The following is a 22,725-nucleotide window of genomic DNA, read 5'->3' as shown; positions in this document are numbered from 1 at the left end:
GTCCTCTGCCTGGGCCTCACCAGGTACGGTATCCATTCCTTACACTCTGGACCACACTGAGCTCAGTGTTGACATCTCCTGTCCCTGGAGCATGGGATACAGGGCAGAAATCCTACATTACTAGCTTTAGGCAGAGCAAATTCTGGTAACGTTCGCTGAACTGGTGGTGGAACAGATGCTCTCTTTCTTCTCTGAAAGGCGATGCCACGAAGGTCACCACGCCCTGAGTGACTGCCACCTTTACACCTAACTTTAGTAGTGAAAACTGCCCCTACAAACTTAAAGGCAGAAGGAGGTAGAAACACTGACATTCTAAAGTTCAAACCAGGGAACGTATGCAGGCACAGGAAGAGGGACACAGAGGGTGGGAAGTCCCCAGTAGGTTCTGGAGAAGTGCCACCTTCTATGTCTGCTTGGGGATGCTGTTCTTGGAAAGCCTGTACTTCACATGGTAATCCAGGGCAGGTGATGCAGATGACTGGGTGCTGGCGGGATGCAGAAAGCCAAACATGAATGCTTAGAGGTGGGGGTGGGGGTGAGCAGATCCAGGAGGCCTGGAGTGGGAGCCAAAGCCCAGGCACCCTAGCATACATGCCAGCCTTCCATGGCGGGGGGCTGGGCTTACCTGGGGCGCTCAGGGGTGGGCTGCAGGCTGGCACCTGATGGAGAGAGTGTAGGAGCTGGAGTGGCGGGGCTGTCTGGGACCTGCTCCGGCAGGGGTGATGGCAGGGGTGCAGCCAGCTCGGAGGGTGGGGCGGGAGGCTGCATGGAAGGCGGGGCGCAGGATGCTTTCCGACCAGCAGAGGAGCCTCTTCGAGCCACCCAAGATGTGTCCATGACCCTCACACCCATGCTGGCGAGGGACACAAAAACATCTGCTTACCCACATGTGACAGGTGACATGTTCCCTCCCCCATGAAGCAGAGACATTCAAGCAGTCTGTGTAGGAGAGAGCAGCAGGCTTAGCACCCTCCTGGGCCCTGGGAAGCAATGCCCACAGTGGAGGGGTATGGCTAGCAACGCTCCAGTGCCTGGGCTGCTGGGGACCAGCCCGGGCCTGGCACGAGTAGCCCTCCCACAGTGGCAAAGCACAACAGGGCACAGCCAACAGCTTGGGAGTCCACAAGCTGTGCTTTTTACCCTCTGCCAAAGCCAGCAGGCCCTGGGATAATGGCCCCCAAAGCATCCTGGGGTGTGGAACTGAAGCTGTCCTCAGAGCAGAATGTGGCCTACCTGGGGGGCAAGGGAAACATTCCTCCCATGTGAGATGAAGGTAGGCGGGACATGGAGAGAAAGCACCAGTCTAGGAAGTGAACCAACCAGCAGGAGACTTCTAGATACATTTTTTTTTTTCAAGGTGGGTTATAGCCCCAGCTTTGCCGCTGCTGGGTAGGTATCCTCTCAAGGCACGACCTCTGTAGGCCACAGCTGCTTATCTACATAGCATGGAAGGAGCTGCTCATGCCTGTGGTCCCTCCAGCTCAGAGTCTATTTTGATGATGGACACACAGCTCCAAGTAAGTCGGCCAAGCAACCAAACATGGCACATTCACCCCCTTGCCCAGCTCACTACCACACAGCTTGCTTGTTTAAGAGACTGCCAGTGGCCTTGTAGCTACCAGAGGATACTGTACCTTTGGATTTTCCTAAGGCTGCAGGGACAGAAACATACAGATATTAGTGCCAATGAATCTACACCTTCCTTTGGACACAGAGGTGGTGTGTCTGCACGGGGTCTCCTGTGAAAGGTCAGGGTCCTGATGTGAAGCTCGTGTTGTGTGTGTGACAAGATGACTGACTACTGTTTCGTCTCCAAGCCTCTCCCGTGTCTGCACAAGCCACAGTCGTGCAGGTGGATAGAGGAGAGCTGTAGTGGGTCGCCATTCCAGCTTTGATCTGGAAGTTCCAACCCCCATTGAGGCTTAGGTAACTGTCACGCCTACAAGGCGGGGCCAAGAGAGGGCCCTGAAGACCCGAGATCTGGATGCACCAGTTCTCTTGGTTCCTGGACCCTGGACACTGGAGGTAGACCAAGCAGAGTTCTCCAGAGAACACAGCCAGACGGCACCACACCTTTCCTAGACCCTGCAACCTACCTATCCCTTCACTTGTAAGTTATGCCACTAAATAAACCTCTCTTTTAACTACGTGGAGTGGCCTTAATAATTGCACCAATAGAGAGCTGTGGAGTTGCCAGGGCTATGGGGTGCTGGAATCATCAGAGAGTCAGACATCTGCTCTGTTTTCAAGTTGCATGGACGCAGAAGGCAGTTCGTACCCCATCCTCCGCTCCAGGGGGACCTTGGTCCCATGTCCTGAGGCAACAGCTTCATTAAACTCTAGTATGGAGGGTGACATGAACTTTAGTACAAGGACAAGCCACACTGCAGGACATACCTGTCTCTAGTGCTTATGGGCACAGCAGGGTGAAAATAAGAGAACATTCATGTGTTCTCTCTCTCCTCTTCTCACTCCGTGGTCAGAGGCGCTGAGCTGTTACACCACGGAGTCCTGCCTCTCTAACATGGTCACATTTATGTGGCAGAGGTACAGCAAGATCAAAGGACAGTTCAAACACAGAGATAAGCTGTAGCGGGTGGAATGGACCCGTTTAAGGACACAGGCCTCAGCACAGACCCTGTGGTGAGGGGTGTGGGGAAAGTGCTACCAAACAAACCAAGGCTTTGCCAGCTTCCTGAACCTTTCACGCCTAGTGCCATAGCTGGCATCTCCCAGGTTCCCTGATGGCTTCGGGGAGGCATCCTGGAATGGAGAATCTTTTCCCAGGACTCACTGGCTCTTGTCATCCTGATTGAGGACCTTCATAGATGTTCCAGGAAACCTCGGGAATGTCATCAAACTCAGGGGCAGGGGGCAGTGTGTATCCCCTGGTAGTCACAGCAGGCCAAGGAGGCTCGGCAAACTATGCTTTCTGGTCTCAGAATTTATCAGGGCAAAGGGGGAGAAAAGCTTATTCTTAAACGAGGGGATGGAGCTGATAATACTTAGCTTCAAAGGTCAGGGAACACAGCAGACAGGTAGCCACAAGAGTCAGGAAGTCCCACCCCTCTGCTCCTCCTTGCCACATTCTCTTCTGCTTAGAAGGGCCTTCCCTCATCAGGAGGGCAAGCCCAGTCCTTAGAAGCAGTGCTGTGGGAAATGCTTTCTCTTTCCAAGGGCGGCTTCCAATGCTGGGAACCTCAGACCCCAAACTACCCGCTGATCTGGTTCAGCCTGGGAAATAGCGGGCTTGGGCACCAGTTAGGTACTAAGCAAGCCCTGGCAATTATGACTGGCAAATGCCAGCAACTGAGAACTATGAGCTGAGTGCACACTACCACCTTCACCAGAGGCTGCTGAACTAAACCAGTTACCCCTCTGCCTGTCGAAGAGGCTGATGGGTAGAACATCATGGGTTCAGTGAATACACATACCATGTCCACTAACATTTTCAAGTAGTTACAAGAATCTTGGGGTGACTCAATGGCAAAGGTAGGAGCTATGCTCACGAATACCTAAATATTCATTTACATTCAAAAGAGCAAGCTGCTAATTCTGTAAGCCTGAATGTCCAGATAAACACCGCTCATGACAAAGTTGTCCAAAAGGGGCTGCATACACACATGAGGATGAAACCGTAAGTCTGAACTGCCAGTTCCCAAGTCTTTGCTCGTTGTTGTCTTAAAAGAGAGATCAGAGCAGACTCAAGGTGCTGCTGTGTTGAAGGATAGCAAGCTGACTCCAGCTGGTGCTGCTGATAGAAATCCAAAGCCAACGTGGAGGCCCCAGCACCTCCAGGACTCCCTCTTAGGAAACTCGAGGGATCAGCCTTAGAGGAAGGGAGCAAACACCAGGTTAGGTGGAGACCCTGAGAAGCTAAGGTTGGGGAATCTATGGACAGGAGGCACAGAGTGAGCCCCAGGGAGGGCCTCCTGGAGCACTGTGCTCTGGCTCCTCAGGGCCTCTCCTGGGGAGGCAGGAAAGACTCAAGGTGTGGTGCATGCAGACTCTGAGGGTCAAAGGTGAGGTGCTGGGTTCCCTGCTGTTAGGGTAAAGAAACACCAGCCAGAAGACCTGGAGTTTGTCACCACTCCTCACTGGGATTCATGTGGGTAGGCCAGATGACAAGTCTTCATTCCTCTCTGCCTACCAGAACCTTCCATTTATTTCTTTGTTATTATAGGCTTTTGTGACATAAAGCAGAGGCTGGCCTCCACCTCCCACAGGCTGGCATTACAAGTGTGTGCCATCATGCACAGCCAAGCACCTGTGTATGAGATTTGCTATAAATCACACTTTGGATTTTTTTTTTAAATGAGCCTTTTAACAGAGAATAGGTTCTGAGGTGACCCATGCCTCCAGTCCCAGGTAGACCAATTACTGACTCGTTGTAACTATTTTCTCATAGACCGAATGGGGCAAATACCTCCTTCCTGCTTCCAGTATCCACGAGGGTAACTTTTGATGACAGACTTGGCACACCTTCATAGCACTGCCTGGGGGCAGAAGCGACAGGACGGGTTGTGTATGCGTGAGAGATGGTGCTGTGGTTTTGCAGAGGGCAAAACCTCTGAGATGATAGGAGCTAGTAGACCCTTTAAGAGCTGGGACCTAGCATTCAAGGTGATAAGTTCACAAGCGACACTATCCTCAGAAGGACCCGAGGAGTTTCTTATGGGAGTCTGCTTCTCACATGCGATGTTATAAAAGGGCAAGCATGATCCTTAAACCTCTCTCTGGCTTCCGGTCTTGCCCTGTCATCTCCTGCTTTCGCAGGCACTCCTACTGCCATCTGCCATGGGATGCAGCCAAGGGGACCTTCACTATTGCTAAGCCAAGGCTGGCACTGTGCCTTGGAGGCTCGGAAACCATGAGTTATGTAAACCTCTTTTCTCTACCCTGTGTGGTGGTTTGAAAGAAAATGGAGTAGGGAGTGGCACTATTAGGAGGTGTGGCCTTGATGGAGTAGGTATGGTCTTGTTGGAGTAGGTGTGGTCTTGATGGAGTAGGTATGGCCTTGTTGGAGTAGGTGTGGCCTTGATGGAGTAGGTGTGGCCTTGTTGGAGTAGATGTGGCCTTGATGGAGTAGGTATGGCCTTGTTGGAGTAGATGTGGCCTTGATGGAGTAGGTGTGGCCTTATTGGAGGAAGTGTGTCACTCGGGGGGCAGGCTTTGAGGTCTCATATATGCTCACACTATACCAGGTACACAGACTCCTTCTGCTGCCTATGGATCAAGACATAGAACTCTCAGCTCCTTCTCCAGCACCATGTCTGCCTGTATGCTGCCATGTCCTGACATGATGATAATGGACTAAATCTTTGAAAGAATAAGCCCCAATTTAATGTTTCCCTTATAAGAGTTGCCATGGTCATGGTGTCTCTTCACAGTAATAGAACACTGGCTAAGACATCCAGCCCCCAGCATTTAGTTATAGCAACAGAAAGTGAACTAATATAAATACAAAGTATGTCTAAGGAGAGGTGTGCCCAGATACAGAATGGTATTTTATAAGGTGATAAGGCAGAGATGTAGCAAATGAGAATGTATCTTACAGAAGGGGCCTAGGAGATGGTTTGTATTGCTTCTACGACATGATGACTACATATACTCTTCTGTTCAAGGCAACAGAGGAGGCTTTGGAGGCAGTACATTTTGGCATGAATCCCCCAGACTTGGCAATTGTTAGCTATATGATACAGATACAGATGAGTAACCTTTGAGTATCCTTTGTAAAGTAGGAGTGGCATACCCTCTCTCCCTTGGGTGTGTTTATAGAATAATAAACATAAGACCCTCAGCCCTAGGAGACCAGGCACAGGCTGAGCACCCTTCATCTGAAAATCTGGCATGCAGAATGCTTCAAATCCCAAGGCTTTGTGAGCTGAGGGGAATGTCAGAAATTCTACCCTTGACCTTGAGTGCTGACTTGCACTCAAAGCACAGGAACAGGAAAGATGCTGTATAAAATGACCTTCAGGATATATGTGTGAAACAGATTTCATTTTTATTCTTCAGTTGCACCCCCAAGATGTTTCGTGTGTTTAAACGTATACTCCAAATTTTGAAATATTTCTAGTCCTAAACTGTTTTAATAAGGGACACACAACCTTGAGGAAGAATCAACAGTGGTAATGTCCTGTCACTCCAGATACCAAGCACATAGGACTTTAAAAAGTGTCTAATGCCAGGCAGTGGTGGCGCATACCTTTAATCCCAGCACTCGGGAGGCAGAGCCAGGTGGATCTCTGTGAGTTCGAGGCCAACCTGGTCTACAGAGTGAGTTCCAGGACAGGCACCAAAGCTACACAGAAAAACCCTGTCTCGAAAAACCAAAAAAAAAAAAAAAAAAAAAAAAAAAGTGTCTAAGTGGGTATGACAGCACACACCTTTAATGCCAGCACTCAGGAAGCAGAGGCAGGCGGAACTCTGAGTTCAAGCCTGGTCTACATAGTGAGTTCCAGGACAGCCAAAGCTACATGATGAGACTTGGTCTAAAACAAAATAAAATGTCTGCTTAGTAAAGGAGTGGACTGTGTTTATTAAGGGGTAAACTGGGGACAGACAGCATGAGATGGAGACACTGGGAAGATGCCACCTGGGTTTAGCATCTGACATCAGAGTTCCTCCTTCCCTACCAGTAAAGCACGGAAGTAGGGTGACTCAGAGCCCCTCTTCTTTCTGTTGATCTGTCCTTTGGGCTCCGGCCTGTTAGACCAGCCAAGATGGGTTTCTGAAGATGGGAACCTGAGAGCCTAATAGAAGACTCCAGGAGTACGGAACTAAAATTAAGGGAGAAGTTCACAAAACCCCACCTGGCATGGTTGGGATACATGTCTTCCAAAGGCCTATGTGCTGAAAGCGTGACCTCTGGCCATCTGCGGAGATGATGGACCCTTTTGGAGCTGGTCCCATAGGATGCTAGGTTGCCAGCAGCGTGTCTCAGAAGTGGCTATTGGGATCCCTTCTCCTCTTTTCTGTGCTTCCTCCGCTGTGAATTTCTATGTACACACTGTGGCCCTTAAGGCAACCAATGGGGCCAAGCAACAGTTTCAAGCCTGAAGCCATTACCCACAATACACTTCCCTCCTCCTCAGCTGACTCTCTCAGGCATTCAGTTAGTTATATTAGCAGAGATCTGACTACAACATCTGTACTTTTCAGTGCTCAGCCCTGGACGGTCAAACTGTCATCTTGGCTGAAAGGGTCAGTGGAGAACAAGCTGACAGAGGACAGGGAACTTGACTATGAAGGGTCACGACCTTCCTGCCTGAAGAAGGGTTTGGAAGTTAGAGAGAGCCCTTGATGGCCATCAGGTGTCACTGGCCAGTTTGGCTTTAGTCTATTTTATGCTCGCAGAGTTAGCTCAAGCACTTGGCATTGTGTCGATAGACAAAGATATCAAGTACTTAAGAGGCAAGGGAAAGGCTTGGTCAGGATGCCTCAGTGGCAGAAGAGGGTCCAGGCAGGCCACTACTTTAAAGATTTATCTTTTATATGTGTGTGCTTCTGTGTGTGGCACATGTGAGGGTGCCCATGGAGGCGGGAAGAGGGCACTTGAATCCCGTGGAACAGGAGTTCCAGGTGGTTGTAAGCTACCCAACCATGCTGGGAATTGAACTTCCGTCCTTTGGAAGTTCAGCAAGTGCTCTTGACTGCTGAGCCCCCATCCTTCTAGCCCCTGTGTACTGCTTTGCTCCCTTAAAGATGTGGGGATGTCACTCAAAAGTTGAGACTTCCTGACAGAGCTGGTAAATTGAGCTGGCTGCCAGCTCCGTGCTCCCTTGGGATAGATCCCACTGGGACCTCCACTTCCCTCTGGGGGATGCTTGGACTCTGCACCAGCTACATTCCAAGATTGAGTGTCCCCAGAGACATAGGAAGAACCTATAGGGCTAGTCTCAGAAGTTCCACAATACACCTTTTGCCCTCAGCCAGGAACATCACCGTGGCTAGCGCAGATGCCAGTCAAGGTCATTGAAACACCAACACTGAGCAAGGACAATTGGAGTGTCTGCTGCCATCTTTCCTAGAATGCTACTTGCTGGCAGCTGAAGTAAATGACTGTACTAGGCTCCTGGAACTGCAGTGATAGGTACCACGAAATTGGCAAATGACAGATAGAAACATACAGTTCTGGAAGCAGATTCCACATTCTCTGTCACTATAGTCCATTCACCAGCAGCATGCCTGTGGTCCCTTCAGGGGCTCTAGAGGACATGTGATCTATTTCTGTTCCAGCTTCTGGTGTCAGCCAACCTTTACATCTCAGCTCAACCTTCTTAGCTCTAGTGCAGTGTAGTTCCTGGCCTCCTTCCTGCAAATGATGTCCTAGAGGGACCATTGAGAAGCCAGTTGAACTTCCTACTTCAAGATGCTTACTTTAATCATTCCTGCAAAGATTCCCACTGACCTGTGCCAAATAAAGTAATATATAGAGGTTGCAGATTTGGATGCCGTATCTGTGGGTGGCCATCATCCTGTGTGTCATGATGAAAACCACAGATGTGAGCTCTTGACTCTGACCCATGACTCACTGAAGACATTCTACTTGTGGTGTTATGAGTCAGAAAGGCTTCAAGACCAGACCCGTGGAGAGCAAGCTGCTTCCATGACATCTAGAACTTAGAAGGCATTTGGCCCAAAAGATACTCTTGACACTGACAGAAAACTTCCCACTTCGGCCCAATTTTATCCAGTCTATCTGTTAACTTTTCTGACTTTATTGATATACAGTTTACAATTTCTTTTTATCTTGGGCAAAACCCTTCCACAACATCTATTTAATGTCAACATTTCAATGGGCAATTTAAAAGACTTTAACATTTTTTTCTCGAGATATATTAAGAGCTCAGAAATGGGGACAGATGTTGAATACTGCTGCTATCAGTGGATTGAGAATGTTCCCCTCTCCCTCAACCTCCTTCTTTCAAAGTTCAGAACTGACCATTGAGCCTAGAAATCTGTCACTGGGCAATTTCATTTTTGTCCGAACATGACAGAGTATACTTACAAACTATGCTGGCTATGGCATCATTAGATACATAAATCTCATATGACAGTCATGTATGTGACCTATCATTGCCCAAATGTCACCATATGGTACATGGCTGCAAATCATGCCCTGTCAGACAGCTCTTTGAGGGTTAGCTTAAACTATGTTTTCCATTTTATTTGCTGTGGAACACAAATTTTAAAACATACACAATACATTTTACTTCATGTATTGCAGTAATACATAGACTGGGAGGGTAGACGATGGAAATAAAACTCTGAATTTATAAACTTTCAGATTGTGTGTGTGTGTGTGTGTGTGTGTGTGTGTGTGTGTGTGTGTGTGTGTATGTAAATGCTCCATAGCACATGTGTGGAGGTCAGAGGACAACTTGTGAGAATTAATTCTCTCTTTCCACCATTGGGGTCTGGGGATCAAACTCAGGTTACCAGGCTTAGCAGAAGTGTCTATACATACCAAGCCTCACACAGGTCCCAACCTTAGATCAGCAGGGCACACAGACTGTACAGTTCATTCCCAGCGTACCGAAGCTACAGGACCTCACCAGAGAGGTGGCATCAGCTTAAAATGCCATTGGCCAAGCTGTTGCCACATCCGTACACTGCAGGAGGTCAGTAGACTTGGATGAGCCCAGTGGTTCTGTGGTGTTCTCTATGGCTCAGCCAGCACCAGCATCTACCTGTGAGGGCATCCTGATGGCTTGGTGAGGGGTCACATGGGGACTGGGCTGCTACCAGCAGCACCAGCATCTACCTGGGAGGGCATCCTGATGGCTGGGTGAGGAGTCACATGGGAACCGGGCTGCGGCTCAGAGTGAGCTTTAAAAGAAACACACACCAATGTGCGTTCCAGTTTTCTGTCTCTCTCCAACTCTAGTTGTGCTACTTTTTTTGGTAAAGATTTCTTCCCTGCTAGGTAGTGAACAACACAAATGCACACATACTCAAATAACGCCATGCACCTCACACATTATCTGAGTTGAGCAAGGTCACAAGCAGGGACAGTAACTCACTGAGAACAACTGCCTCCCCCCCCACACACACACACATACACACACATCACAGGACACAGTCTTAGGGCTCCTTTGCAAATTCTAGCCCCCAATGCCAACTCCCATGCAGGAGGAGGAGGGACAGCTTGACTCCCACTGTTCCACAGGTCCCCCAAGGACCTTTTTGCATCTGTCTTTGCAACACATCCTGGTGGTTCCTGGGGGAAGAGCGAGATCTGGCTGCTTTAGTCCCTATCATCTGAATTTCAGACACTCTGACTTGGTGGTGCTCCATGGTCCCGCCCTGAAGGAGCAGTTGTAGAAGTGATTGCATGTACCTAGTTTTTAATTCCTAATCACAGTTTACTTAATTGACTGGCTTGGCAAACCACGGTAATCCACTCCTGACACCCTTGGCGGGCTGGACTCTCATCAGTCCACAGGCTCTGCGGTCCCTGGGTAGCCGCTCACCATGACTCGCTGGAGTGGGTTATGTAACCTGCTTAGGCTTCTGTTGCTCACTAAGGGGCTCACATGGTGTAATTAGGCATTTATGTAAACTGGCTTAATGGGCGCATGGAGCGGCTGCTCCTCACACTCACCCACTAAGCTGGCTGAATTTGAACTGCATTCATGTGGGCAGACCCTGAGAAACCTACACAAGCTGTATACGTGAACCACTCCTGGGTTTCTTTCGTGCCTCACAGAGAAACTTATTCATTACAGCCCGCCACTCAAGATGGCAGGTCAGCAGGCCTAGAGTTAAGGCGAAGCTGACGAAGAGATGGGAATGGCCACACATTTATCCGTGTTGGCTCTTTTTGGAAATGCTATACTACTGAGATTTAACTTCACACAGGCAAAGCATGAATTGTGCCACCGGGCTCCACTCCCAACAACACATCTGTGTGTTCTGAATCAAAATAAAGAGCTTATGGGCTGGGGGTGTGGCTCTGCTGCCCGGAGCATTTATCCAGCATGCACAAAGCCCTGCGTTCAATCCCCAGCGCTGCAGAGACACATCTAGAATCCCAGCACTTGGGAGGTGGAAACAGGAGGATTAGAAGTTTAAGGTCATGCCTGTGTGTGTGGACGGTGTGTGGCTAGCCTGGGCTACATAAGACGACGTCTCAAAGAAAAAGAAAAAGAAAGCTGATGATTTGTAAATTAATTTCCTTCATTGACCAACATTTCTTGATTTGCTAAGAACTAATCATACCGATGGCAAGCAGGTCAGCTAAGAAGGCTGTACTTAACCTCTGGCCCAAAGAGAGGCAGGCCAATGACACCAGTCCCAGACAGCACAGACAAAAGCATCAGGGATGAGGTCCCAAAGGAACTGCTACATGCCACCTCCAGTGCCATTAATAAGTACAGCCTTCCTGTCAATCCTGGTTTTCTTAAATACACCCTCCCCCAAAGCAATATTCCCAATGCTGAAAAAGAGACACTAGCTCATACCCATCCTTCTTGTAAAACTCCAGCATCATGTTGTCGGTAGCAACACTGAGGGGCCGGCGGGCCTGCTCTGGCTGGCGCCGGTCAGCGGGGTCCATGTCTGGGGAGGGCATTGAGCTGTAGTTGGCGTTGTGGTTCACGTGGACCGGACTCCCGTAACTGCCTGTGATATTGAACTCTATCTCTGCAGGGAGAAAGGATCAGTGTACGTGATCTCTTGTTAATGGCCCACCTTTCCTGGGTGAGAGTCGCTCACAGGCTGCCTTGAGAAACATGCACCTCATGGTCTACACCAGCTACCTAGTGATATTCATGCCTCAGACTGACTAGCCAGCAAAGAGACTATGTCATCGCCAGAGTGGCCTGTAATAGAGGAAGATAACCAGGTCAGCTGTGACTGCTGAACGATGATGCTGGGATCCCAGCCTTAGTCACATTTCATCCTCACACAAGTTAGTGGCGTTAAGCTCACCCTCAACATTTACTACATACGACGTACAGGATCAGTGTGTTGTTGTTTTAGCAAATATTATTACAACTGCTGTCTCTGTAAATTGATCACCGCAGAGATCTCTGTAAAGAGATCACGCATGCCATGACACTTCCGTGGCTCAGAACATCTTGTAAGTTCCCTGGTAGAGAACTATATCAAGTACCTAATTTTGAACCAGGCTCAAGGAAAGTAACTCACTGCCTTAGAGCCCTGTTTCTATGCGCTGAGGGGCAGCTCAGAGAACACCGTCTGAGTCAGGGGAAGGCCATGCCCAGGCGATGCCTGAGCCCTAAACTAGAGGGCTTCTCCACCCCCTACTACATGCATGCCTCAGGCTCAGCCACCCTCTGCATTGGGAAAGTGAGGAGTTTGGAGCTAAGGGCCACTCTGCTCTTGGCAGTTGCTCACGTTTTGTAGATGTGAATAAACCATAGTATAGATGTTAGGTCAGGAGAATCTATGGACCTGGTTAGCAGAGGGCATGGACACCTGAGTAACAGAATTCAGGGATAGAGAGGGGAGCACCCCAGACTCTACTCCAAGGCCTGGTAGGTGTGTTCAGGAGGAGTGAAAACACCAGCCAAAGCCTGGGTGCACACCCCTGGCTTCACAGGCTCCGAGACCACAGTGACTTTCCTGTCCCCTCCTCTGCTCCTCTGTCCCCACTATGTGAGTGCTGGCACTTACCCCCAGGGAAGAACCAGTCTGCATGCTGGATGATGGGCTCGATGATGCCGACAATCTGCAGTGAAACTGTGGTCATCATCTCGGTGATGTTCCTGCAAGCAGGGGACAGAGGTTACCAGCTGAGGCAGAGGGACAGCTCCACTAAGCTCCGCTAAGCTTGAGAAAGGACCCTGGCCTGGAATTCTGCAGGCCCAGATCTGTCAGCTGCTTCCCTGAAGCTTGATGAACACCATCCCTCCTGGTGATCACGAAATATCCATAAATGCTTTCTCAGCACAGGGGAGCTTGTCTGCTTTTCAACTCAGCTGCATCTTGTAGACAGGCCACTATCCTTTCAGGTCTAGATGCCAGGAGCTAGCCTCCATGCCTCCAGAGGGTCCAAGAGAGCTTGCCTTGCTTGGTGCCATCATGTCCTTGCCCTCCTCTGTCACCCTCCACACTGGTTTAGATTCATCAGAGAATACCTTCCTCAGATCCATAGCTCAGAGTCGGTCAGCGAGAAAGAGCTGCAGAGAATTATCTTCCTTCTCCTGACCCTAAGAAGGAGTAGGCCACAACAGACCTGGAGCTAACAGGCTGAGATGATCCAGGGCCCAGGCCCCCTGCCCTGAGACCCATGCCTGGTACCCTAGGGGGCTTCTCCTTCCTGTACTCACCCCTCTGATTGTGGCCATAGGAGGTTGGGTCCTAGGACGATTGCCATGTTACTGGGAGTCATCTTGTTTACATCCTGATATTCAGACAGTTTGGATAAAAATTTGATCAAGTACCTGAAAGGCAATGAGACAAGTTGGGTTTCACTAGAAATCAATACTAGCCAGAGTCCTGCAGGACCTAATAGAAACGTCTCTTGTGCAGGATGTTTCTGACAAGGAGACTCATAGATCCAGCAATATATGAAGAAATATCCCACATCAGGAAATGGGAATCCTGGATTCTCTTCCCCAAAGCTGACAGGCCCAGAAGTCACCCAGTTAGATGCTCACATCCACTCTAGTGAACGACCAATAAAAGGCCCCATCTGTCCTTGTGCCTTCGTACCGGATGATCAAGGTGTACTATCACCAAACCTGTCACCTCCTGTGTAACCACCTGTCATCCTCTCTGTGTGACCAGTGTCTGCGGTTATCCACAGGCGGGGCTGTTATTACCCTCACCCAGGCTTCCTGGAAAGAGCCAGTGAAGACAGAACATGACCCAGCAATTCCAGTGCTAGGAATACACCCAAGAAAAATATGCCTGTGTACAAGCTGCCAAAAAGACACCCAGAGAGGCATTATGTGTAGTAGTCATAGAGCTGGGGCCACTCAAATGCCCTTCAATGAGCAAGTGCATTTATGTAGCATGTTAGGAAAGACATAAAAAAGAATGAAGAATTGACATGTTCTGTCACATGGGTGAGCCCTGGAAATATGGCAATCCAACGAAGACAGACACAAAAGGCCACATGGTGTAGTTCTACTTCATTACGTGAAATATCCAGAACGGACAAGTACACAGTACAAGAAGGCGGATTCGTGGTTGCTGGGCTGGACTGGGGACTGGGTTTCTTTGTGGAATGGTTAAAAATACTCTAAAATCGGACACTATCAACAATAGGTGCACAACTCTGTAAATAGAGCATCAATCCTAAATGTCCCCTTTAGAAAGGCACAGTGGTGTGTGGGTTATATTTCCATAACTTCAGTTTTTAAAAGAATGAAGAAGCTATGAACAAGGTAACCCTCCCCCCAATGGCTTGGGAATGTTGCACTGAGAATATCCCTGTCCTTCCGAGAGGCCCCAGGGGTGGGTTTTCTTCTGTACTCCTAGCTACAAAAGGCTTCTGTCCTAACCCTTGGGTCACAGCAAAGGAAGCTCCTTGGAGGATTTCAACTCATCTCCTAACAGGCCAGCAGTCAGTGCACCTGCTTTTGGGGAGCTGGGTGTCCAACCCAGTAGTCAACATCTTCTTCCTGTACTAGCTCTATCCACAGACACTCCTGCTTAGGTCTTAACCTCTGAGAAGCATCCTAGGACTGGACCAGGATGTGGGATCTCTGAGAACATTCAACCTGGATCCTGGCCAGTGGCTGAGGGTTGAGGTCACCAACATGTAGTGAGTTGTGCATACATGACTTGGATCAGAATATTTTTTTTTTTTTTTTGGTTTTTCGAGACAGGGTTTCTCTGTGTAGCTTTGCACCTTTTCCTGGAACTCACTTGGTAGCCCAGGCTGGCCTCGAACTCACAGAGATCCGCCTGGCTCTGCCTCCCGAGTGCTGGGATTAAAGGCATGCACCACCACCGCCCGGCTGGATCAGAATATTTTTAAATGCAAATTTTAATGAAATACATCTACAATTCACTTTATCCATTTGTAGGTGTTGTAGAATATTATTATAAGGTGTGTTACTTTTGTTTATGTTGCATTTGTTTAACTCTATGAAGCTGTGTTTCTGTGCCTGTCTAAAACACCTGATATTCTCATAAAGAACTGAATGGCTAATAACAAGGCAGGAAAAAGAATAGGCGGGGCTGGCAGAAAGCATATATAGAAGAAGGAGAAGGAGCCAGAGAAGGAGGACCCAGGGGCCGACCACCCAGCTACACAGCAAGCCATGGAGTAAGAAACAAATAAAGGTATCCAGGCATAGAAAAGGAAAAGCCCAGAGGCAAAAGATAGATGGGATAATTTAAAATTAAGGAAAGCTGGCAAGAAACAAGCCAAGCTAAGGCCAGGCATTTATAATTAAGAATAAGCCTCCGTGTATGATTTATTTGAGAGCTAGGTAGTGGACCCCCACAAAGAGACAAAGAGTAAGAAAACAACCAACAGCATGTAGGCATACACTGAAGTACTACAAGCTACATCCACATTGCTAGGCAACCATGACAACCATCTATCTACCTCCAGGACCACTTGACCTCAAATGGAGACTGTATGCATTGGACATTAACCCCTGCATTCTCCACTCTGCCCAGTCCTGGTAACCACCTTCAGTACTTGTGACTCCAATTACTCTCAATTCTCTCCTATATATGGAACCAAACTTTTTTATCCATGTTACTGTAAGGACCACAATTCCACCGTATGTACACACCACAAAATTGGATTTATCTATTTATCCACCTAGGGACACTTAGGTTATTTCCACTTTGGCTACTGTGAATCTCACTGCTATGAATGTGGGTGCATCCATCTCCAGTCTCCACTCTCAGTTCCTTTGGGCATATGCTCTGAAGCAGAGCTGCCACATCATATGGTAATTTGGGGTTTAGCGCTTTGAGGAACAGCCACACCACTGCACAGGGAAACGGGAACTATCAGGCAGATGGAAGCAGAAGTTGAAGCTGAAAATCTGCATCCTAAGAAACAGGGAGGAGAGGAAGCAAGCAAGAGAGAAACATGCAAGGGAAGGAAGAGAAGCCAAGGGTGGGGAAGGTCTGCAGCAGAGAGTCAGCGAGAAGCTAAGTGGTTCCCAGAGAAGACAGTCACCACCCTGCCTAGGACTAGCTCAAGGTCATACCTGCCTCCTTCGGCTCCAGAGTAGGTCAGTTAGATGTCTATTAACCTCAAATACTGTAAGAGGGTGTGCAATACTTCTTGTTCTTCACAAACTGAAAAACTTCATAAATTAGCCAATGGCTGTTGGGTAGCCCCTGATGACATGTGGCTTCTGTCCTTTTCCTTAGCAGCAAAATCTTGCCCCTGCCTTACCTCACAGGCTGTTTGAAGCTTAAAATGGACCATGTAAGTTCATGGTACCATGGATGCTGTAGGATGACCATGCATGATCATTTTCATGATCTTTACCCAGGCAACAGGCCAGCTGGGTTCATGCAAGCCCAACCTACTTTCTCCACTCCCCACTTACCGGATGTTATTATGGTTGGCCTTGGGCAACTTCTCGCAAGCATTCCAGAGAGCCTGGAGTCTCTTGTCTTGTTCCTGAATACTGAGAAATGGACAGGAAAAGCCATTGGTTGAACACAATCTGACGCAGCACCGATCACCAGTCTCTGTAACCAGTCACTATCATGGACACTGGAGTCAATGACTGCAAGTTATTATAATTAAATACACGTGGCTGTTATCACTTCCCCTCCTACGCTCTCCTTCAGTCCTGCCCTACACTATTTTAACAAAACTCCATCTGCATGGATCACAGGTCTCAGATGAATGAATAGAACAGGTTAACAGTGAGATCACGAGGCCAGACAATCATGGAGCACAGGGCTTTGGGGCTGTTGGGAGAACACAGGACACCAGCTGGGGGAACTTGACCCTGCCGCACTTCAACCTGCAGATCATCAGCTCAACAGACATTACTCGCTGCAAAACAAATTCCTCCATATCCAGCATAAACTAAATGTTCAACAAATAACATGAGTAAATAAATTACATAGACATAAATAAATCCAACCTTTGAAACTTCACTTCTGTGAGTGGACCATTTCCACTAGCTAAAAGGTTTTCCATTTTATATATAACAATTTACTCTATGAGTTTACTATCAATCTCTCAGACTTAAAAGCATTACTTACAGGACTAAGTTTTAGAAAAATTTACACCCAGGCCTACATGATCAGAAAAGTCTGACGCCAGAACAATCTTTTCTCCAGAAGATCCGAGGAGTAAAAAGCAGCAGTGAGTTCCACACCTAAGAGACAGCCATCACCTTTACATGTGTCTGCTGGGTGCCCCTAGGGTCCTCCTACCGACCTTGACCAAGGTGAGACAAATTCTTTTTGCCCCTCATTTCTGCCTTGAGATAGAGGCAAGCAACCTCTGCAAGAACCTTCAGCTAAAAGCTCCATTGATGAGCAGGAAGGAACAGGGACAGATTGGTGCAATGCCTGGTCAGACTGGGCCTTGATCTGGACCCTGTGAGTAGCCCTTCCGCTCCCTGGCCTGGTGGGAGCTCTGACCTCTGTGAGCAACACCTGCCTCACAGAGCTGGTGTGAACAGTCTGAACCAGCATGTGACCCAAGTGCCAACCCCCCCCTCCCCGCCACTCCCCCCCCCCCCCCCCGCCCTGCTACTGGTGTATGCGAGGTTCTTTTTTTTTTTAATTTATTTTAATTTATTTTGCAATACAATTCAGTTCTACATATCAGCCACGGATTCCCTTGTTCTCCCCCCTCCCGTCCCCCTCACCTTCCCCCCAACCCCCCCCCCCCATTCCCATCTCCTCCAGGGCAAAGCCTTCCCCACAGACTGAGGTCAACCTGGTAGACTCAGTCCAGGCAGGTCTAGTCCCCTCCTCCCAGGCCGAGCCAAACAATCCTGCATAGGCCCCAGGTTTCAAACAGCCAACTCATGCAATGAGCACAAGATCTGGTCCCACTGCCTGGATGCCTCCCAAACAGATCAAGCCAATCAACTGTCTTACCCATTCAGAGGGCCTGATCCAGTGGGGACCCCTCAGCCATTGGTTCATAGTTCATGTGTTTCCATTCATTTGGCTATTTGTCCCTGTGCTTTATCCAACCTTGGTCTCAACAATTCTCGCTCATATAAACCCTCCTCATTCTGAAATAGTGGCACTGAGGCTGTCGCCACCACTGCTGTCCCTCTGTCCCTTGTGAAGGCACTTTCTGTGGCAGTGGCCCCATGTCCTCTTCCAGTCTTCAACTTTTCTAAAGGTGACAGTATTGTGCTAACAGCTGGCACTGATCTGCCTGGCAGAGCAGATGAGGCTGGAATGGGGCCACGGTGCTCTAGCCACACAATCAAAAGTGAACAAAGAGAATGGGGACCAGTTTCCTAAAACAATGGTCTTGCAGTAACTAGTCCTAGAAGACCGGTGTTCCTGAGCCGGTCAGAACACCCACTCTGCCTCCGTGAGGAGTCCCGTTAAAACAAGGACTTTTTGTTGTTTCTGTCTCTTTGGGCTTTTCTGCCTGCAAAGCTAACTCCTCCTCCTCCTTCATTCACTGCAAGAACTCATTCTGCTCCGTGGAATCAAGTGCTGCTCCATTATAAAGTGGAAAAGGAAAGCTGTTAGGTTTTAAGCTGAATTTGTCTTTTGACAAAGGGCAGATGATATCTGACCTTTCAAGGAATGTAAGTCAACAGACATTAGAATGAGTCCCTCTGTGCCAGGAACACCTCTATAGACTGGGAAGAGACCCTCAGAGGAGTTCCTAACCTATCAGCTATACCAACCACCCTAGACATTCACACTCTCTCTGGCGCAGAAGCAATAAGGCAGTGGGGAGGGAGGCTGCCAGGGAAGGCTTCTCTTAGGCGCTGACATTTAAGGTGAGGCAGAAGTTATCCATGAGACAGAGGTCTTGGAGAACAGCCTATCAGAGAAGTCAGCCAGGGTGTCTGTCCTGAGGATGGCCTCCTAGCCTCGGAACCCAGCATCCTCCTCCATCTCGGCACGCTCTAGCATGGAGGTACTTAGTTTACCAGGTTCCCAAAGACGCCTCCTCGGTCCCAGTAAGCCTGCATTAGATTGATAAACTCTCATTTCTAAAAACATATTTTATGGATATTTTCACTATTTCACACACATATATAATACATCTTGGTCACATCTAGCTCCACACCGCATCCCACTCCCCTGGGACTCTTCCAGCATGTCCCCCTCCCGTCGCCATGGCTTTTCCTTTTTACTGGTCTGCAGTCCACTGAGTTCAGTTAGTTCATCCTGCTGGAATGCTGACTATCTTGCCGGCCCAATCTTCTGAGGTCTTGTATAGGGAGCCATAACTGCAGTGAGTCTTAAGTCCAAGGGCCACGTCCTACCCAGTGGCCAGTGTTTCACAGTGACTCCTCTCGGTCGCCCAGCTCTCACACCCTTTCTTCTCTTTCTTTACTGTCCCCCAAGTTCTGTGGAGCACGTTTGGTACAGACGGCGGCCCAGCCCTCAACAGGCACTAATCATCATCCCTTTGACCAGCTGTGAGTCTCTGAATTAACTGTCACCCACTGCAAAGAGAAGCCCCTCCGGCACTAGTCGTGACCTGGAATCTGGCCTCCCCTCTTTCCTGGCCCACCTGCGTCTTGGAGGTCCTAAGCCTCCTCAGATTTGTCTACATACTGCTGCGTCAGCCTGGAGCGTTGCATTCTGAGTCCAGCTGAGTGCCATCCTGCCTGAAACCTAGCCTCTTCACAGGGCCAAGGTTATCTTCTCAGCAGCCTGGGGGGCATGGAAACCTAGAGTCCTAGGCAGTTCAAACCAGATCTCTAAGAAGCAGGCTCAGATACTGATGTCTTTTGAAAGTGTAATCTGATGCATACAGACAGAGGGGACCATCTCCACTGGGGAAAGTCATTTCCTTAGAGGATGAAACCCTGCAAGGCAGGCACCACCATCAATCTTCGGCGTTAGAAATGCTTATCATCCAGGGGCAGAAACAAGTCCTGGTGTGTCCACAGCTCAGTGTCTGGGAGTCATCAGGACCACTCCTTCCTTCTGGCAGTCACCTGCCTTTTCAAATGAATTGGGACTAGAGTGTCTCTCCACACTCTCAGCTGTCCTTCCCTCTCTAGGTTCTTATCAAGAGCTCTTCCCTATCCAGTGAAAACACGGGGGCAGGTTCCATCAAAGGATGTGCTCTCATTTCTCGCTAGAATCTCTGTCTCGTTCTGCACATAAAATGCAGTGGCTGCACACATGAGCTCTAGGACAGGACTCCTTTGTTTCAATTCCTCACTCTCTTGTGTCACCTGGCAAGTAACCTGCTGTCCCAGTCCCACGCCACACCTCTGAGTCCTCATTTGCAAAGTGAGGGGCACAGCCTAGGCCACTTTAGAAAGTTATGAAAATTAGATGGTTCAAAACTGATTTTGAGCTTAGAACAATGGCAAGCCTCTAAAAAGCATTCGACAGATGGTACCATTTATGAATAGCACCATGGAACCCGAGACCTCCCTTCATAGTAAAACATATGGACCATATGTTCACCATGGTATGACTCTATTCTGCTTTGGAAAACAAACAGCACCAGCAATTTGACTTGAGACAGCCTTCTCCAGCTTGATACGTTTGAGCATGCCTTCGCCCTGAGGTGAACTGGGCATCTTTGAGCTCCCAGTATCTCAAGGAATGGAAGAATAATGAACAATGCACTTTTGAGGTAAAGAGTATGCTAATGACACCCTGGGTTGATCACTGCACCATGTACCCACACACTGACCCATCACATCACACCCTAAAACCTTGCAAATTATGTTAATTAAAATGAATGATAATGTACTTGAAAGAGATGAGGATCATTTGATATAGCCTCTGGTGTTCTTTCTGAGAGGTTAAGCTGGATGCTTTGGATGGCCAAGTTCTACGGCCAGAGGTTACTAGAAATTCTTTCCATCCATAGGTATACCCTTTGCTCCCAGACAGCTCTCAGAAAAGCTTCTCCCACCTCTTCTGTGCTACCTGCATGATCTTTACCCTGGTCTCCACCATCCTGGCTCTGGTGCCAATTCTCCTGCCCCCCATTCTCTACTTCCTCACTGCGCGTGGTCATTTGTATTTTAAAATAGTTCTTAACCTACAAAGGGAACACACACCTTTCTGAAGCTCACACAAACAAGGGAAGAAAGTCAGTAATCATAAAGGCAAGCCGCACAGAGGAGCCACACTCTGTGGCTTGCCTTGCCTGTGGGCTGCCCTGGCGGCTGGCCTGCTGCTCCTGCTGGGGCATGGGTTACATCCACTGCTCACATGGTACACCTTAGTGTTATTAATTCATTGCTGCTAAAATATTTCTCTAACAGATATGGGTAAAGACCTCAAGACTACTCTTTTCTTGTTCTTTCTGCTAAAAGAAATTACTGCCATTGCCTAGTTGGCCCTTTCCAGAGCCTTCTTCAATGTGCAGATAGGGCCACTTCTAAAATTCTATCTTATGGAGAGTTGGGGATTTATCTTTCTTTAAAAAATATACGTGGAGGAAGGAAAGGAAGGGGAAAATGATGTAATTGCATTAGAATCTGAAATAATGAAAGAAATAATGTATACACAAACACACACACACACACACACACACACACACACACACACACACACACACACACACACACCTCTCATGTGCCCTCATTAACTTGCCTATTTTATTCAACAGACCTATCTTCCCTAGTAGCCCGAGTGGCCTTATCAGCTTCTGAATTGCCTCAGAACAGAAGGCAGTGTCTCTGCCCCTCAATGAGCCATTGACAAGTTCCAAAATAGAGTTGCCCTCAGCATTCATACACATGCCTTTTTGGGAGTATGCATCAATAGTCCTTCTTGATGGAAAGTAAGAAGGGCAGTTGTTTGACCCTGGATCACAGGCTTTCACACTTCTGTGAACCCATAAACAATGCAGCACAGCAACTATTTACATGGCATTAGGTCTCACAAGTAATCTATGGGTGGCGTAAAGTGCACATGAGCTTCTATGAAAACACTATGCTGGCTGCTTTGGATAAGGAACCTAAGCGTCCAATGGTCCACAGATATCAACAGATGATTATAGTCCCCATAATCCCAACACACAGCATATTCCAATTCAAGGTACTCACTTGGAAGCCTGGATCCATTCATCATAGAGTTCAAAGGTCATAAGAGGCTCTGGCAACTCTCGAAGATAAGACTTCAAAGCCCCTGGGCATAAATACAGTAAGCTGTCACAACACAGCAGGACAAATGGCATCAGCCTGCACTGTCCACATGGACATGATTCCTTGACCAACACAAGGTCAAACAGTGGCTTCCCATGTGAACACTTGCCAGACTTCGAGAGTAGCTGGGTTGAAAATTACACAGCCCCGCCCCTTATTTTCACATTATCTCACCTTCAGCTGTACCCCTAAGGTAGTCTTTCTTCACTGATCAGAACAATCAGGCCTGAAAGGGCCCTATGTGGACATCTGAGGCCATTGTTCCTGACATGGAGTCACACACTGTCCATGTTCACCCCTTTCCCATGAACCCTGGCTCAGAGGTGGAGGGTACCCACCTGCAATGGCATGGGGGTCTGCTGAGTACTCCTGCACATCCACCACACAGCAGTCCAGAGCAGCTTTCAGCTTCTTCAGCTTGGAGGCTGAGGGGGCTACCCGGAAGAGGCCCTGCCATAGGATGGAGGGGTTAGAGTGTGGC

At 48.5% G+C, this 22,725-nt stretch overlaps 1 protein-coding gene across 5 annotated transcripts in view; it reads right to left on the bottom strand.

Moving 5' to 3' along the window:
- Arhgap44 (Rho GTPase activating protein 44) overlaps positions 1 to 22,725 on the bottom strand; it is a 174,120-nt gene that overhangs the window by 9,658 nt on the left and 141,737 nt on the right. For 2 of the 5 annotated variants that reach the window (XM_052756922.1, XM_052756924.1), the window contains exons 11-18: positions 22,583 to 22,694; positions 22,146 to 22,227; positions 16,503 to 16,583; positions 13,302 to 13,415; positions 12,646 to 12,737; positions 11,469 to 11,649; positions 1,635 to 1,652; positions 626 to 853 (exon numbers count right to left, since the gene is read on the bottom strand). In XM_052756922.1, coding sequence (XP_052612882.1) covers positions 626 to 853; positions 1,635 to 1,652; positions 11,469 to 11,649; positions 12,646 to 12,737; positions 13,302 to 13,415; positions 16,503 to 16,583; positions 22,146 to 22,227; positions 22,583 to 22,694 — 908 coding nt within the window. The remainder of the gene's footprint in view (positions 1 to 625; positions 854 to 1,634; positions 1,653 to 11,468; positions 11,650 to 12,645; positions 12,738 to 13,301; positions 13,416 to 16,502; positions 16,584 to 22,145; positions 22,228 to 22,582; positions 22,695 to 22,725) is intronic. The other 3 variants (XM_052756925.1, XM_052756923.1, XM_052756926.1) reach the window with 3 other exon arrangements.

Source organism: Peromyscus californicus, unplaced genomic scaffold (genome assembly GCF_007827085.1).
Source record: "Peromyscus californicus insignis strain IS unplaced genomic scaffold, ASM782708v3 Scaffold_3__1_contigs__length_106647218, whole genome shotgun sequence".
Taxonomy (NCBI): Eukaryota; Metazoa; Chordata; class Mammalia; order Rodentia; family Cricetidae; genus Peromyscus; species Peromyscus californicus.
The sequence above is the reverse complement of the archived record's forward strand: the minus strand, read 5'-3'. Positions and strand labels throughout refer to the sequence as shown.